Source organism: Neopelma chrysocephalum, unplaced genomic scaffold (genome assembly GCF_003984885.1).
Source record: "Neopelma chrysocephalum unplaced genomic scaffold, ASM398488v2 Primary Assembly neopelma1_22, whole genome shotgun sequence".
NCBI lineage: Eukaryota > Metazoa > Chordata > Aves > Passeriformes > Pipridae > Neopelma > Neopelma chrysocephalum.
In genome coordinates, this window is record NW_020897689.1 from 20,066,495 (window position 1) to 20,085,117 (window position 18,623).

The 18,623-nt window shown below is 37.2% G+C and overlaps 1 protein-coding gene across 2 annotated transcripts in view; it reads right to left on the minus strand.

The window, feature by feature from the left end:
* Positions 1–18,623, minus strand: part of ASXL3 (ASXL transcriptional regulator 3) — a 129,287-nt gene that overhangs the window by 93,597 nt on the left and 17,067 nt on the right. For both annotated transcript variants that reach the window (XM_027674466.1, XM_027674474.1), the window contains exons 2-3: positions 9,459–9,541; positions 9,162–9,164 (exon numbers count right to left, since the gene is read on the minus strand). In XM_027674466.1, coding sequence (XP_027530267.1) covers positions 9,162–9,164; positions 9,459–9,541 — 86 coding nt within the window. The remainder of the gene's footprint in view (positions 1–9,161; positions 9,165–9,458; positions 9,542–18,623) is intronic.

Genomic DNA, 18,623 nt, shown 5'->3' on the forward strand with positions numbered 1-18,623 from the left:
AAAAGATCTGTAGCATACGGCGTAGTTATGCTGTCTAGGAGAAATGTGAGAAGACAGATATGACACAATACACTCTCTTGGGATAATGCTACGCATATGGAAACACCAATTTATAATGCAGAAGGTTTCTCTTTTCATCAGCCTGAACTACATTACTGCTTTTTAGTCTCTTTCCATGGCCGTCTACACTGAGACACAACACAGAAAAAAGACAAAACAAACTCTTACACTAAATATCAAAATATATTGATAAAAGAATCATTACACTATGAAAAACAACACTGATATCATTGAGAAATTTATATTATTTAGTCACAGTTGATGTCTCCTACTTCAAAATAAAATATCCTTTATAGGAAGTGTTTTCATGACTGTACAAAATAAATAGTAAATCTTTTAAGATCATCAGCATCTGCACTGCTATCCATTATTTGTTACATTTAAGTTCTTGGATTTACACTTGTATTAAAAAAAGAATATCTTTAACATTATCTTAACAGATTATGGAGATCTTAATTTCAACAAATTAGGCTGTCATAAAGAGGACTTCGGTATGCATTCAAAAATAAAATATTTCTCCCATACAGATCTTTACAATTTGAAATATGTTTATCACATCACAAAATCTAACACCACAATTTTTCCTATTACAGCTAAACAACTGAACTTTTAAAATTTTCACATATCCTCTGAATTATTGTAACGTGAATATCTAACAATCCTACAAGTCACTCTCCCTTACCAGTAAAGCAACCAACAAATAAAACAAAGGTTTATACAGTGAACAAGCATAATATTGTTTGAGAATATACAGATTGGGTTTGTGTGGAAGGAATAAAAATCTAAATGGCTGCACAAGTAAAATAAAAATATTTTAATAGCAGTGAGGAAGCAAGTGTGTCACACATACTGGATTTCTGTTTTCCCAATCTTTGCAGATGTGTTTTGCAGAACTGCTATCAGATGTAAACCAAACAAGTTTTTGGCAGATCTTTCAAAAAGTTAAAAAAAAAATCAAACAGTACTATTTCCTGTTACATGAGAGGTGGAAAGGTGGTTACAATGCATGTTTTAGCACACAAACACAGAGAAATATTGTACCAAATGGAAAACTGAAGTCCTGAACACTATGTGAGCACAAATGCATATGAAAATGCAGCAGCAACATGCTAATTTAAAAAAAGAAGAGAATCAACTGTTCTGAAATGTAGAAAGGAATCTACATGAACTTTTCTAAATTGTTGTAAACCATCAATTGAAAGTCATGATAAAATTCTGGAATTGTTCTATTTTCTCATAACTGGTCCTAGAATCAAACTAAAGAAGGACACTTGATCCCAAGTAAGGACATGAAATAAATACTGGGATGTCTACACTGTAATACTTGGGAAAATTGCAGGGACACAGAATGGAGTCTGAGTCCTCAAAGGAAGGGAAAAAGGATGACAACAGATCAGGATAACTGGAGACCATGGGATAGGTGATGCAGTATGAGAAAGAGTGAAGATTCACCCTGCAGAAACTCTTGGGACAAGGGATTTCATATAGATGGGAACCAATAGATACTGCACTGGCAACACCCCATTAATGGACAAGATATTGGGAGTGGAGGAGCAGAGGACCAGGATATATTCATACCTCTGCATGTAGCTTTGATAAATATGACTTTGCTTCTGTCTCCACTCTCTTTTTACATATGCTCAATTAATATTCTTAAAAGTAAGAGCAGTATCCTCCAAAGTATTCTGTGTCATACTCAAAAGGTTCTTACAATTTACATTGTGTCATTTATCATCTGAAATACTTCTAAAATTAAATCCACCACTTAATAAAACTAACACAAGACTTTTCATCTGTGACATAAGCATGATTTTTAGCCTGCCTGTAACAACTGGGGCACCTGTTACTCAAAAGAACCAAAATGAAACAAAGGTAATTTTATAAAAAACATTGACACACAGACTGATTTTACTGGACTGTTTATTCAAGTCCCTAGACAGAGATTCAACTGTCCTGTGAAGGAAAGAAGAGCAGCATTGAAGCTAATACAACAGCCCAGATAATTTCTAAAATACTAGAAATATGGAGAAGAAATTAGGTCAATGGTGGTCAAGCAAAAAAAAAAAGTACATTCAAGGTAGTTAAATGTCTTATATTGAAATATATCTTGTATAGATATACATAATGGAAGATTCACCATCACTAATAAATAAAAATTCTGTCACCTTTGCATTAGCTGAGGGAAAACATTTGAGGCTTTATTATTTTACATCTGTTTAATCTGCATCCAAAACTAGTTTTCCAAATCAATACAAAGGTGGGATTACTGCTGTCCAGACACAAGCAAGCTAGCTTTAAACTAACAGTAGGGTAATCACAATGCAGCAACATGGAATCCAGAACTCACAACCCTGATGTTAGGCTTGAGCTAATACCATAGTTGTTTTAGGGCTACATCACTCTAAAACCTGAAATAATTACCACAGGGGTGACAAGGGTGCGATTATGCAAGTTAAAGTGCCAAGGTTGGAATGCAGAAATATAGGAAATTCACCAATTTTTATCAGGCTAAACTGCACCGTGCATAACAATGCTGGGAATGCCTAAGCAAGAAGGAGTAAGCCTAAAATTTTCAGCTGGCAAATTGCTGCTATCAAAATGGCCTACCAAATTAGGCAGTTTGTTGTTACACTGGGAAGAACTGCATTTCAAAGAGGTGTCTGAAGTGAATTTATGCAGAAAGACAGGTTGTACTGAAAGTTTGTTTCTTTCACTACTCTACAGCCAAAAGCCACATCTGTAGATGCATGAAAATCAACCTAATAATGCCAGGCAAAAGAATCTGAATAGCTTTCTCTCTCTCTTTCCATCAAGGCTTCCTTTCAGTCCATTGCAGGGAATAACTATCTTCAGACAAAACAATGCACTCCCTTCAGCTGAAGAGGCTCCCAAATAAATTCTATCAGACATATGCAACCACAGAAGCCTCTTAACTGTATGTGCTCTTCTATTAACAACCAGAGCCTTAAGACAAAAACTGTGGTTCTTTCAATTAATTTTTAAGGGTGTTTGGTAATTGGAGGGCATTTGGTTTTTTTCTTTTTTTAAATTTTTTCTAGTGAAAGATAAAAACTATGACTTAATTATGAATCATAATGACATCTTGGAATGACTTTACAGAGAAAGAAAGCAAAAATTCTCTGTCTACACGCATACACAATAAAACAAGGAACTTTAAAATGATAAACAACAGAAGACAGTTGCCAGCTCATTTAGCCTATTTACAGAAACAGCAGCATTCAGAAGGGATTTTATTTTTAAGTCAATAGCTCTAAGGATGAAGTATGCAAAGGCTTAAAGAGACACTGTCAGAAAGATCAAAGGATTCACAAGTGATGGTAATATTTTCAGGAGTCCCCTCTAACTTCAAAGCTAAATACAGACCCTGCACGGATCACGTGTTTTATTCCACTGATGACTCCACTCAGCAGTTCAAAGTGGGTTTAATTCTAGCTAACCCACTAGTTTCATATTTCTGTAAAAAGTGTGTAAATCTAGTAAGAGTGTCTTTGAGATTTATTAGTGTCATACTTTACTGCTTTCCTAGGCTCAGAAGACTTAATATGTTATGATATAATTCATGATAAATATTATCAACACTGTGGAGCGGAGAAGAAACAGCACTATTGCCAGTGCCAATGGCAAGCACCTCTTCTTAGTCTTCTGAAAGACTACTGTCACAACAATAAGTCAATAGATAGCTTAGTCTTGTGGAGCAAAAGACAAAATATGCAGAGGAAAAAACTGATGGGGAGGAGATAGGACTGACTGTGATTCCCATAGCTGAAACTAAGATCAACAAAGAAACATCAAGAGAAAGAAGTTTAAGACTCTTACTGGAAAATGTAAAACAGAATGAGACAAAGGGACTTTTTTTAAACTCTTCTATGAATTACCTGAACAGAATCAAAGTTACTTGACCATACAGAGGTCAGTTACTCTAGCTGAACAGCAAAACCACTATGAAATTATCCCATTCCAGTCACAATCCTGAGTCTAATAGAGGAGGAAAGCAAATAGCTAGCATAGCTGTGGGCTAAAGTAGCACTCCAAGAAACTAAACAGTGCTTGTCCCATTTTGAAATTTTATTGGCTTTTAACCTGGACTGAGAAACCTTGGCTTTAATCTTATCCAGACAAGTCAATTTCCCAGCTCACCATGCAAAGGACAAAAGGAACTACAGAAAGCCAAGACATAATCTAGGGTTATTAGCATCAAACATTTATCAGAGTTTGGCTGGATATTCTCCCCTAAGACTCAAACAATATGTATGGCCCAAGTACTGAAAACTGATCTAAAAAAATTCATAGAAAACCACAGATCAAGGGATATGCTAGTTCATTCCCCTAGTTCAAGGCAGGATCAACCAAATCTACATAACTCCTGACAGACATGTATCTACATTCGTTTTGGAGAGACGTAGAGATCTCTCACATCTCTCCCACAATTCATGACAGAAATCAATTAAAAAATTTTAAAAAAATTTCTACTGTCTAATCAGAATCTTCTCTTACCACAATCTTAAAAGGTCTTATTTCTTGTTCTGTCCATATCAGACATTCAAGATAACATTGCTCACTCTTTCATATCTTTTATATAGTTGAAGACTTACTATGTCTATAGTCAGTCTTTTCTTCCTTAATCCAAACATCTAATTCATATCAACTTCTGTCTTATTTTTGTCTCCCTGATAATTTTAAGCAGTCTCCATTGGTTCTATTCTTCATGAAGGTGCAGTGCCCCAAACAGAAAGGAACAGATAGGTTATTTCTGGTGGTTCTACAGGCAATTTCCAGGTAATGACAAAAAAGGACAAAACCAAGGATGATACTCGGGTCAGAGTTTAATATAGCAAGAAACCAAGAGAATTAGAGAGAAGCTTTTTTTTTTCTGTGAGAATCAGCAAAAATTTTTCAAACACATGATGACCTAGTTAAATATACCCATTATGACCACACAGGCATCTCCTGGGAAAAGAAAGACAGGGACAGAGAAGCATCTGGCAAGTTTCTGAGCCTGTGTTAGGAACAAAAATCCTTGAACAGAAGATTCAAAAAGCAGTTAGAAAGGAAGGTAGTACTAGGTTTGACTTGAACCTGTGGGGAAGAGCCAGCTGAAAACATTGAGTGGTCATGCAGGAATGATTCTTCATTTTTAGGAAATTAAGGGAGAACACAAAAAAACCAAAATCGGCTTCAGAAAATTAAACTTCAGCAAACTCACTCACACAACATGCATAAAGACATTTGTGTAAGCACACTAACAGATAGGAAACTGGCTTGCTCTTCCATGAAGGGGTAGCACTGAGCACTTATACCAAAAACAGAGGTGCTAATGCCTAATCAGAAAGGTGTCTATGATTAGACAACTGCTAAAATCAACACCAGGAAAAGACACGGAAAAATTGATTAGATGATAATTAAATAAATTAGATATTCTCAAATCAGTTAAATCTGCTGAAATTCACCATAGGTAATTAAAGCTGACTGGATCAGTCTCAGAATTATCAACAGTCATTTTTGAGAATTTGTAGAGGATAGAAGTAATTCAAAATGGCTGGAAAACACTTAGTGAATAGCTTAAAAAAAAAAAGAATGAAAAAAGGCTGGTCCGAAGAAGTAGAGATGCAACAACTGAATTTCAATTCCCCTCAAATATGGAATAAAAATTATTTGGAAGCATTTAGCAAATAAGAAGTTGAGTAATACACAGAGCTGTCAAGAACAAGTTACTTCAAATCTATCAAAATATTATTTGTGACATAGCAGCAGACCCTGTAGCTAGAGAAGCAGCAGTAAGTATCCTATAGCCCAAGCAGGCATCCTATAGCCTGACTTAATGATTGTTTGGAAATTGTTTCTCATGGGACTTCCATAAGCAAAAAAGAGAAATATGTCATGCTGCAAAAGGAAACGAGTTCTAATAAGCAGTTGACACTAAACTTGGAAGAGTTGCAAGCATGCTGAAAGACAAGAGTACATGGTTAAAGCAATCTTATTGAATTAGAGAAACGGTCTGCAGAAAACCTGAACACAATTCAGTAATGGAAATTCTAGACCTTAACAGGAATAAGTAACAGGAGAAATACAAGATGGACAACAACTACTGAGGCAGCAGACCAGTGAAAAGGAGCACTGAGGCTAGAGTGGATCATACTCTGACTAGTAGTCTATGTCACACTAGCAAAATCTCATGCCTGGATGTATACACACCAGGTTGCAAGTCTAGAAATTTACAACAGGATAGGGAAATGTTTTCAAAACAATGGGACAGCAGGTTCCAGGATAGAAAATCCAGAGCACTGTGCACTGAAGTGAGCTGCTGTCTGTTTTCCTTGTAAAGAGATTTCAATGTCCAGGACTGTTGGCCTGACACTGTTCACAGGTGTGTGTAAAATAAACAACCCTCCTCCCCACCATTCGCAGAAGAAAACCAGCTTTTTCTACATCCTCAAAATGTTTGCCTTAAAACTTTTTATTCCTTCTAGGTAGCAGACCTGCCTGCCGACCATTTTACAATCAACCACCATAACAGGAAAAATATTTAACAAGTACCCCCTCAAAGACACAGAAAACCAGGCAGGTTATAACTTCTCACAGGATGTATCAGTCAAGTTTTTATTTTTGTTTGTAACATATATCTGCTTTGTAACTCAGGAATTTTCCTCCTTTTGCGTTTAATTATTTGAGTAATACAAAAATAAATATGCAACTTGATGTCTTTATGGCAAACAAAGAAAAAAAGAGGCTGTATAGTCTGACAGTGTCTTTTTCAAGATTACATATAATGACAATGAGATTGCTAAAAATCATACATTATTTTTTCAGATTTACTACCACAGCAAAAAGCTTTAGATTAATTAATGCTGCAATAGATATGAAAAATGACTAAGCCAATTAATCTCATTCATCTAAAAATGGAACAGTAGAGAGGAGAATTTTTGAAGAACCTCATTTAGAATTACCAAGGTTCTCCTGACAATGATAATCAGTATAAAGGAATAAGTAAAGTATATTAAAGTAGTAACATATTCCTGGCACAAGTTCAGACTTGGAAGAATACACAAATCAATACAGAATAAAATACACTCGTGCCATTCTGCTGCTTATGGCCAGGTGACTGCACATCCTAAATTTACATCCCTTGCTCATCTTAGCTGGCTGCAGCAAAGAGACTAGGAAAGACCATCTTTAGTAACAGCAAAGGCACCACACTGGCAGAAAGGTACCGAAAAAATTGCAAGGCAGGATGAACTGAACGGGAGACTTTAAATCCAAGTACTGTGAAAACATTACATACACACTGAGGCCCAATCAACAAATACACGTACGAAGTCAAATACCTTATTGGATCCTACTAAGTGTTCGGAAGAAGATAACCTTGCAAGTTTGTGCCAAATCAATATTGAAATGCAGCAGAAACAACTCTAACATGAAATCAGAAGTTACATGCAAATTCAAAATACTTAAAAAAAAAAATCAATACAGAATCAATATTTTTTCATTTTACAATTGCAGAATTTAGAATATTTACGCTAAGGAGTTTAGGATCACCGAGCCTATAACATAGTAGAATGTTTCAAGTATGGAGAAAAGAATATCGAATTTTATCCTTCTCAGTTTTCTAGATACTCAGGACCACATATAGCATCCTGCAATCTACTACACATTCACACATATCTGCACATATCATACTATGAATAAAAATCATAACAAATCTGAATTTCTTTCCTATTTTTCTGCAATTCTGTTTCCTAGTAACTGAAGAAATGAAAGAAGTTCTAGCTTTGAACCTCTTTAAAGGAATCTTTCTCTTATTATCCATTCTGCAACAATTAAAAAGGGCTTTGACATTTTCTATATTTAAAACATAAAACACTGCCTTCATTCCCTCCCATAGGTTTTCCACACCAAATTTTATTCATGTTCTGATCACAGATACAAGAATTTTTAAAATTACAAAGAAATGCTATTATCAGGCATTTGAGCCCCTCCCATGCAGTTGTCTCATATCACAAGACGTAAGAAGAAGAAAGCAATCTAATCACTGCTGTGAGAAACAGTACCTTAGTAAAACAGATTTTCAAAATTGTGTTTTCTTGCTTTTTTGTTCTTTTATGCAAATCGTTGCAGCATAACACACATTTGGACATTCATTTTCTAAAGTTTTCATCCCCTCGTTTCCTTGGCATCATTGCCAAATATGCTTGAAGCAGTTTCTTGACAGGAACTAAAGCACTTCTCAAATCTGTAAAAGGTGGCAAATTCAACTTCATCTTGCACACCACCTCTTTTTTAATTTTACCAAAATACAGCTATTATGAGAGCATTATGAGGCTACCAACAAAGTAGTGCACCATTATGCAGCGCAAACAATCGCACAGAGTGCTCTGTTTCTTAGGAACAATAGTGAATTCAGCAAAAATATGTCCCATGTTTACTTCCGGTTCACCTCTACATGGGATTTGAAGTTCTCTTTTCCTAGGCTTTAGGTTCCACACTAGAAGGATATAATTAAAATAAAAGCAGATGTCTACCTTTAGTTTGAGACAGCAACAAGTATTAAAACAATTTATTAAAACAGAAAGATTTTACTACAATGTTTGGAGAAGAGGAAAGTGCATCTTGTAGGAAAACCCACCAAACAACCAATTTTTCCTTATTTTTACTTCCTGCTCAAGTTTCTATTTGCAGGTCACTAGAGGACCTACCAAGTAGACACTCACCTTTCAGAACAAGAAGCTGCATGCCCATCTGAACCAGGTGTCTATGGAAGACACTTGTTTATTTCTGTAGGCTCTGAATAACCCATTTATTCCCCTAAAAGCCTAATCATTATCACTGAAATCTACATCCAGAGTATGCTGTTATTAAGCAACTCTGCAGTGGAGTTGCTGTATCAGTTATCCGTTGCTGTATCCATCCTCTGCAGCCACACAGATAAGCTCCCAGTGTTCAAACACCCCTATCCTTCCATTCCCAGTTCTTTATCAGCATAACCCCTGTAACCACAGGCAACACCGTCGTGTCCTAACAGTGATTTTAAGTGCCAGACCACAAACCCAAGGGAGAGGAGAAGTGTGCCGAGCTTCATCTTGCACTTTCTCCATGCACACAGTGGCAGAGGTAACCCAGCTGTCAAGCTTCGGTACTTAAGCAAAAATGAGATGTAGCACTGGGCTGTCTGAGCAGATCACACTCTCTTTGTAAAGAAAAGTCACTGGACTTAAGCTGGCCCACAGACTCCTTTAGGAAGGTACAAAGTTAAACCAGCCAGTAACCATTTTAAAAGCCTTGAACTAATAAACCTATCAGCTATATTTCCCACTTTGGTACTGGTACCATTCCTGGATGGTTTTCAAAGATATAGCAAAAATACAGAACATATAAACACTGACCTTGTTTCTTTTAACCCTTCTTTCTGAATGACTTCCAATATTTGTTTTGCAGTCATTGGTGAGTTGGGGTACTTTTCCAATGCCTGGAAAGAAATAATAAATGTGTAAGTGACAAGACACAGCTGTCCTGTGAATCTGGAAGGTTATATGATCATGCAGTTTTTATCTAGTCATTTGTGAAAGGCAGGGAACGGTAGTGTTGAGACTGGAGTCCTCTGTCTGTTGGAAGGCCAGATACAACCCAGGAAACTGCAGCAAGAAAAAGATTTACTTGCTGTTTTTGTACATCATCTGCTACATCTGCCTGGGAAAAATTCTTACCAGGTTCCAAATACAAGAACTGAAATACGCAACTAATTTTATGACACAGCAACAGATTTTCTTTCAGGCACAAGGGGGAAAAAACCCACAAAAACCCAAGGGAAAAAATAATAATAATAAAAAAGACTAGCACTTTCTTTGATTTTTATTACTTTAGAACTATTTGAGGTCATTTGAATATTCTACACTTAGGTTTCACCATGACCTCTGAAAAAAATTGGCTAAAACCTTCCATTTGTAGAGCAGGAGCTACTGTGAGAATTGACACAGTAAGGTTTCAATTTTAAAATGCTTTTTGCTTCTAAAAAGAATGAAAAATGAAGCAGTCAGAACAGTCACAGCACATAAGATGCTACATGACAGAGTGCAGTATATTTTTCCAGTTCAGTTCAGTTTTCCACTCCTTTGCCTTTTCCAATTGAGCCCAAAGTAACTCACTCCTCTTTACAGATAGAACCATCTTGTATGGATTTTTCCGATTTTCCACTTCCTTTTTGTCCCCATCAGTTTTATGCTGTTAAACAAACAGCCACTCTTTTGCTCATGTGACGTGCCAGACTGACAGCCCTGGAAAATGAAACCTTTCAATCAGCAGTAAAAGGTGCTGCACAGGCCACGGCAATCAAGCTTCCCAGAGCATCTTGACCATGTATCTCAGCCAGAACTTGCATTTCTACCCTGTGCAAATATGAAAGCAGTTTGGTCTGATTCTATTTATCCTGAGCTTCTCTCTAGTAGTTACCAAGTGATGGCAAATATGAAAAGTAGCTACTACTATATGGATACCTGCCCACTAGGAACTAGAGACACTACCACATCCTATCAGCAAGTCAAGCTGTGAAGGGTGCTAGTCAGGGCTGTAATTCAAGTAGCTCACCTAAAGCCAAAACCTCCCTACTCACTACAACTTGACCAGCTCAGTCCTCTCCTGCCATTTTACAGTTCTGATTTACTGCCTGTTCTCTTTTGCAGCCAAAACACAGTTTACCAAATCCTTCAGTTCTTTGTTAGAGATGAGCTTTGTATCCACAAAGGAAAATGTAGAAGTGAGGGCTGCACTAGAAAGGTCTGGGAGCTGAACGGAGCTTATCTTGTGTACATTAGTAGGCAAGATTCCAAAGGGATCCATCAGGAAAGGAAAATCCAAAGGTGATTTGAAAGGAGAAAAGGAAAGAGTAAGAGTACAGCAATGAGTAAGGACGGAAGGAACTGCACACAGGGTTGGGAAGAGGGCCATTGCACAGCAAGGGAAGAGAAATGATATGAGGTATTAGTGACAGAAGCACAATGACACATTGGAAAAATGACAACGTGTATAAAGATTAAGACTAGGATGAGAAAAGATTAATGGTGTGAAGAAACAAAAGTGGAAACTTTAACCTTCAGAAAAAAGACAAAGAAAAAGGACAAGGTAAAATGAGAACATACCAAAATAAAGGGAAAAAAAGAACTAAACTGGGAACATTCCAGAGAGCAAACTGGAAAGGACAAAAGAAGATACTACACTGTACTGGACACGGCTGTGAAGGAAACTGTGTGCACTTGAAAGTGGGGTTACTCACTGTGGAGGATTCCCTGTTTCTCTTCCTGAGTACAGGCCCCTCAGCACACCTGGGCAGCTCCTCCCTGCAATTGAGAAAATTTGGGTAGCCCTGTCCCCTCCTCTACGACATCACATCCTACTCTATAAAGTCAGTAAAGTGCCAAGTATTACCATGAGAGTTCAATAATAATGGTAAGGAAACAATAAAGCTACGCAAACATCAGAAGTCACCCTGCCCTGGACAATGGGAGAAGGGAGAGCGGTTTGTGCTGAGGAAGCTGCACTGAACTGGCTGTGGAAACAATGGCCAGACATATGGATAGGGAAGATCATCTTCACCAAACAACAATGAAACCAACAAGTAGGATGTGTAACACCACTACAGAAAGTTTAATGGAACCCACAGGGCAGATTTCAAATACCACAGTATGAAGTGAACACATTCAGGATATAATGACAAACTGAAATGCAGAGTATGTTAGACAGGCTGAAAGTGCTGGGGTAAACAATTGCCCATTGTATGGACTTGCTTTATGCCAGACATGTAGCATGGGCTGCAGTTCATATACCCCATGAATTTATTTCTGTTCATCTAACCCTTTAAACCCTGTTATTTGAAGAACTGTTCATACCCTAACTGAAAAGCATTAATTCTCCAATTCAAACACTGCTTAAATTGAAAATCCTGTTATTGTGCATATGGTTAAGTTTTCTTTATCAGAATGAAGATTAATTTAGCAGAGAACCTAAGTAAGGATGGGTTTTTTTCTGCCCCTCCCACTATCCTGTCTGTCCTCATCTCTATTCCCCCCCTTCCCCCAGTTTTAAGTTCACCATTTATCACAGTAAGAAAATAAAAATAATTACTTGTAAAAAGCATTTCAATGATAATATCACTTTATTCTCTCAGTTACGGAAAACAGCGTCAGAGTATTCTTTAAGATTCTGTGAGCAAATGAATACACTGAACTGATAATTACACTAGCCTATCTTGCCTCTGTGTCTCACCAGAGTACTGCTAAAAGCCTGCAATCCCTTTTGCATTTCCAAGACTTTTAAAAATAATATTAGAAATTCAAACTGAATAACTAACTGTGCCTTAAGGCAAGTAACATACTAAAATGCAGTAGCGTAGTTAAGTCACAGGCTCACAGGCTTCTTGGTCAGAAAAACTAATGCACATTGGGGGAGAAAGCTCTAATCTGTTTTAAATATCTTTTTCCTTCCTCCCACTCCATCCACCAACACTCATATCGTATATGGGCAGTGACTAATAACACTGAAATTAAAGCATGCCAAAGTACTGTCATGAAGAATATGACTGTTTCGATGTATTTTGTTAAGAAGGACAATGACAGAAGAATGGTTTGCACTGACTGCAACCTCTATCACAGAGGATCAAATATGCTCTATTTATTCCTGCCATTCAACCACAGCCTTAAAAAGGGACAGCCGCTAAATAACTGGGACAAATAATGTGATACCCATCAGGACAATCTGAAAGAGAACAGAAGTAGTCATTGCACAGAACACATTCTTGGTGTTCATTCAAACCCGGGTTAATGGTTCAAAGAGAAGATGGCTCAGATCCTAACAAGCACAGTGGAAATCAAACCTCCTGCAAATGGTAGCAGCCTGACAAATTGCTGTATTTGTGACACCTACAAGTATCAACTCACAACTTCATATTAAATAATCACATAGATGCCACAAACACATGTATTCCCAGTTTCATTGGAAAAGTCCTGTCAGTTACATGGGACAAGAAGAACATACAAATTCCTTTTCTCACCATAGCATCTATCATCTTTTGTGTGTTGACAACTGCTCAAAAAAGATCAGTTGCCACACCAGGGAAAAAAACACTTTCCAGTGAACTGCTAACAAGAAAACTCTAGTGTAGAGTCAAGACTCTCAGCTTTGCATAAGAGAGAAATCTTGAATGCTCAGCTTGCCCACAGAATCAGAAGAGAACCTCCATATAAGTGATGGAATTGTTAGTCTAATTTATATACACAGCTGCTTGTGACTACCTGAATAAAATCTGTCCAATCATTTGCATTTTAACCAGTAGAGGGAACACAGCAGAGGGACAGAGCGAAGAAAGGCAAACCAGAGAGTCAGCCCTCTTCCCACCCATAAACATTCCTGCAGAAAGTGGGACGCTTTGCCTGCAGCTATCAGTTATTACACTGACAGAAAACAATTCTTCTAAACAAGAACCAAGTGTGGCCTGATACTGTGCTGTAGTCCAAAAGCAGCAGGCAGATCAGTCTAGTAGGCTTGATGATCCTGATTGTGTGACCAGACTATAGTTAGCAGGAAGTGGCCAAAGCTTCTTCGATTTCTGGAAGCTGCTGGCAAGGATCTGAAGGTCAGATAGCTGACAAAGATCATGATCATTTTATCACATCTGCTTGGTCAAACCATAGTCTGAGCCACTAGTCACAAACTGAAGCTATTCTTCTCAGAACATTATTTAAATTAACTCAGGAGGAGAAGAAAGAGGAAGACTACAGTTATTCCCAGGGCTCCTACTCATCAGCTAAATATGAGTCAGGCTGAACAGCACAATGGACAATCCTGACTGCCCAAAGACAGCAGGGTGAATAGAAGAACAAAAAAAATAACTTTCCTTCTCCTAAGCAGAAAACATAAAATATTTTCTAGCCACCCATTACTAAATTAATGAATTGAAAGATGGAGTATCAAACAGGGTACAAGAACAGTGTCCTGGAAAAAATCCAGCATTGTCCTATCCAGCTGCTTATGTGAGGTTAACAGGAGGACTGATTTCTATTGTGGGAAATGCCCCACTAAAATCTTTTGTGTTCATTTTTGATTAAGAGCTTTAGTCATTGGGGAATTATCAGCAGCCTGGTAAAAGTTCAAAGCCCTTTGTGTGAAGAAAGATGGGTAAATGGTTTAAATGGTTCAGAGAGGAGGGGAGGGTACAGAGTGGGGGAAGAAAGGAAGTGCATAGAGATGGATAAGGAGGCGAAAACAGTAAGGAGGAGTACAAGATAAACGAAAAAGAGGGGTGATAAAAAGGGAAGATGCACTATGATCCATTTTAACACAAATTCTCACATAGATATTAGTAGAACTATTGCTGATGGTGATCAAGAGAAAGGTAAAGAGTAGTTTCCAGATACCAAAATATTAAAAGAAGCTGAAATTCTCCTGGTAGGACTTTTGTCTTTGAGCACTTGCAATTACAATAAGGAAATTATACATTCTAAGTAGAAGACAGTGCATTTCATAAGACATGTCTTTCATAGTATGCCCCGTACTATGAATTTGTCTTTGTAATCCATGTGACACTACAGATAAGCAAGAAAAGTAAAATTAAGCAAGGAAAGGAACAAAGATGTAACATGAATAAGAAAGTAACACAAAATTTCCATAACCTGCTGAAATATATTAAGTTTTAACAGCAGTTATATGCATACTTGCTAGTGCACATTTTTTTTAGTTTCAGATGTAATGCTACTGACCCGTAGAGTTCAAATGGTTTAAAGCACACTCATAAAATAATTTTCTCCAACTCTCTTTCACTCAGAAGTACTTCAGTGTGAACTAGAGGGAACAAATGGTAAAGTATTTCCTGCAAGAGAATTTCAACTACAGAATTTGCTTACAAGATGGTCTGAAACTGTCTAGCTTTGCTAACCTGCCGTAAGATATGTAAGGCATTATCATCTCCTAAAACACCGAACGAAAGGAAAGAGCAAGAAAAAAGCTGAATGATTTCTTTGTTCATGCCATTGCTTTAACTGGATCATTTAAGGCTTGTTCTGAGATGTCCAAACACATTTATTGTTCTTTTTAAAATTTATTTATAATGTCATATTTCAAACAGATACAAAGGCAGCAACAGTGCTTTGGAAATTCCAGGTAAACTGTACACGTGACATTTTGAATTCAAAATGAACTGGATTAAAATTCAGTTAAAATTAAACATATAGTCAGGCTATTCCTTTAAAAGGCACAAGCTCTAACAGCAGTGACATCTTGCCATTGCTCGTGGTCTCAAAGATCAAGCCAGAAAATGTAAGGTAAAGTTTTCAACCCTAAACAACTGACTTACAATAACTTATTGATCTGGTCTGACATACTGAAACAAATGGAAACCTTTGCACTTCTCTCTTTGCTAATGCAATCAGCCTGTCCAAGCAACCAGGAACTTCCACTTAAAGGCTCTGTCAGCACAGACCCATAAACACTTCTGTGACTATAACAGCATGAACCTAGTGAGCACACAGAATCCTATCAGATTTCTGTAAGATCAGGATCAAAGATACCCCAGTGAGCATGATTTCAAACTTGCTACGCCGGTATGGGTTCCACTATTAACAACAGGATTACCACTGATGATTTCAGTTCAAGCATCCAGATTCCCAGAATGACAGCTCAGTTCTGACAGTGCAGTCCAGCCTCAAGATTTCTGATTAGCCCTGCAAGACATACCTCTTCTTGCATTCTACTCCAACACTGCATTGCCTCTCCCTCAGCCCAGCATTTCCCTACTCTCCAAGTGCTACTCTCATCTTCTGAGGTGTTGCAATACCCCTAACTTCTGTATTTCCCACCTTTCCACATCCCTACCAAAATACCTTTTCTTCCCTAGTCCTTACCACAGTACAAGCCTACAGGATATTCCCATGTCCTTTACCTCCTCAAACATTCATACAGATGCAGTTCACTGCCATGGGTTCCCCAAAACCCACACACAGGTACATGAGTGCTGCCCAGGTAGTCAGCACTGAATACCTTGTCAGCAGCACACTGTACCTCTTAGGTGCTGACAGGACAAATTGTGTTGTCACCCTCCTGTGGCTTGTGGACCATATTCTTTGACTATTTAATTTAGAGTAGAAGTTTCATCAGTGCCTCCAGCTGAAAAACATGGGTCAAAGCTGTTTAAAGCTATGAATCATTATTTCAGAGAAGGGACAAGGAGCAAAACACGGCTCTGCCGTCCAAAAAATATTACTGAAACTGTACTCATTCGGTGATCACACAGGCCACAATCCTGAAATGCCTCTGATTTCAGCAGGGATAAAAATTCCCCTTTGGCACTTACCCCTGTATAAATCAGAGACCATGCTTAGGTGACTGGAACTAATGGAGCTGAATGGACATGAGTGCTCTGTCAGCTGCCTTTATATTATAGATAACAGAAGAAAGAACTACCACCAACGTGAATATATTAATCACTACCAAGGGAACAAAAAACCCCCCCAAAATACTAACATCAAACCTCAAGCATATTTGCTTCCATGTATGCTGTTTTCTCTACTGAAAGATGATACAGATTATTTTTTTCTGAAAGGTTTGCTGTATAACTTACGTTTCATCATGGAAAAATTAAAAAAAAGAAATAATTACAAAGGGTAAAACTTCCCAGAAAAATCAACAGAGAGAATGAATATGTGCTTGTTTCAGAAGCTTTCATCACTTAATTTCCTCAGGCAAACATAATGTGTAAGGGCTACTTTTAATGTGAGAAATAAAATTCCTACTGGCTACTCTCTGAATGTACCAAATTTAACAGGAGGTGACAGTTGTGCCGATTTTCTTGCCATTGCTTTACTATCAGAGCTTATCTTGTTAGACAGTATCCTAAAGATACAGACCTAAGATTTCCAGAAGGCAAAAAGGAAAAAAAGAGGAGAAAATAGAATACAAATAAAATATTTTAAACTATGCACTCTACATAAATATTCTTACATGTTACATTGGGCTGTTTTAAGTATTTCATCCTGGTAAAACTCATACACTAAAAAGATAAGAGAAGTTTCATGCTGCAACTGACATTGACTCCATTAATGCACCATAAATATATTTATGTTTCTAAAATACATTTAATGACAGCAAACATAAAACTGTAAAAAGTATACTTCCACTTTAATTTTGTGGGATAGATGGCATGAAACTAACTCATGAAATTTACAGCACATGTTGATATTTAGGTGAACAGTATAAGTCACATTGATCCTCTTAACCTCACAAAGGAAGTCCATAAACTTCACAACTTGTTTGTCTGGATTGTTCCTTACTCATTGGGTGATACTCTCTTCAAAATAATAAGCAAATAGAGATGCAGAAAATAACTAAGAATATTTCTTAGTAATTTTATCCCAGAAAGACCAGAATGTATCTAATGCATGCAAAACCTGGAATGAAATTCCTAAGAGGTGTACAGCAAGTGGTAAAGCTGGAAAAAATAAAAGTCCCTTGCAATCACAGACACAACAAAAAGGCACTTTCAGTTCAAGTTTCCTGAGCCCACCTGTTTAAGTACTGGAGGCAAAATGGAAAACCAAAATCTCCACAAAATGAAAAATTATGATTTTGGTATTGGTTTGATTTTTGATTTTTTTGGGGGAGGGGGAAGGATGCTTGTTTGTTTGTTTGTTTGTTTTACATAGGAGAGCTATTGTTTCTTGTCAGAACAGACAATAGAAAAGAGCAGAGTCTTAAGAGTCCTTGGGTGTAACGCACCATTTCCTTCCAAAGCTTGCACAATTATTTCACATCAGGTTTTATTAGTCTGAATCATGACATCATGATGTACAGAATAGAGTTCACTGGCACAATTCAGATCTACTGCTTAAATTGCTCTGAGAACAGATATGATAAGGCATGTTTTTGAACTAAAGAAATACAGCCTTCTCATAGAATGTGTAAAGAGAGAATTCTTTTGTTAGCTGTCAGTGAGATTTTGCTATCTCTGTTAAATATATAATGGTTAGTGTCATAACAAAGATCAGCCATTGTGTTACAGCATTTATCTTCATGAGTGAAGAGAGGAAGGGCTACTGTGATTTATTCCGTCTCTCCTCATGAGACGATTAATGTCATAAGAGATTAGTCTTCAGTACTGACTCGTACACAGAATAAAATACAGGGCATGAGTGGGATGCTAGGCAGTTTTAATTGCACAAATTTGGAAGCCCACATTATTTACTTACATATGGTATGGTTGACAATTAGTCATCTAAGATTTTCAAAAACAGGAGAATATTTTGCAGCTCAACAACTCATATACATTTTGTGTCATTTATTTGTTCAGTCCTTTTCAGCAGTCTTTCCACACAGCCCTTTTCCCCATCTCATCACCTAACTCCACCCACACCTGTCCTCTTAAATACACCCTTTATTGGAGAACTGAAGTCCATATTGGTTGTTTATAGCAATTTTTGGTAGCATTTGTTTAAAGGTTTAAAAAATACACTATTTAACAACTATTACTAAGAAACATCTGTCACAATACAGGCAGATTATAAAGAACAAAT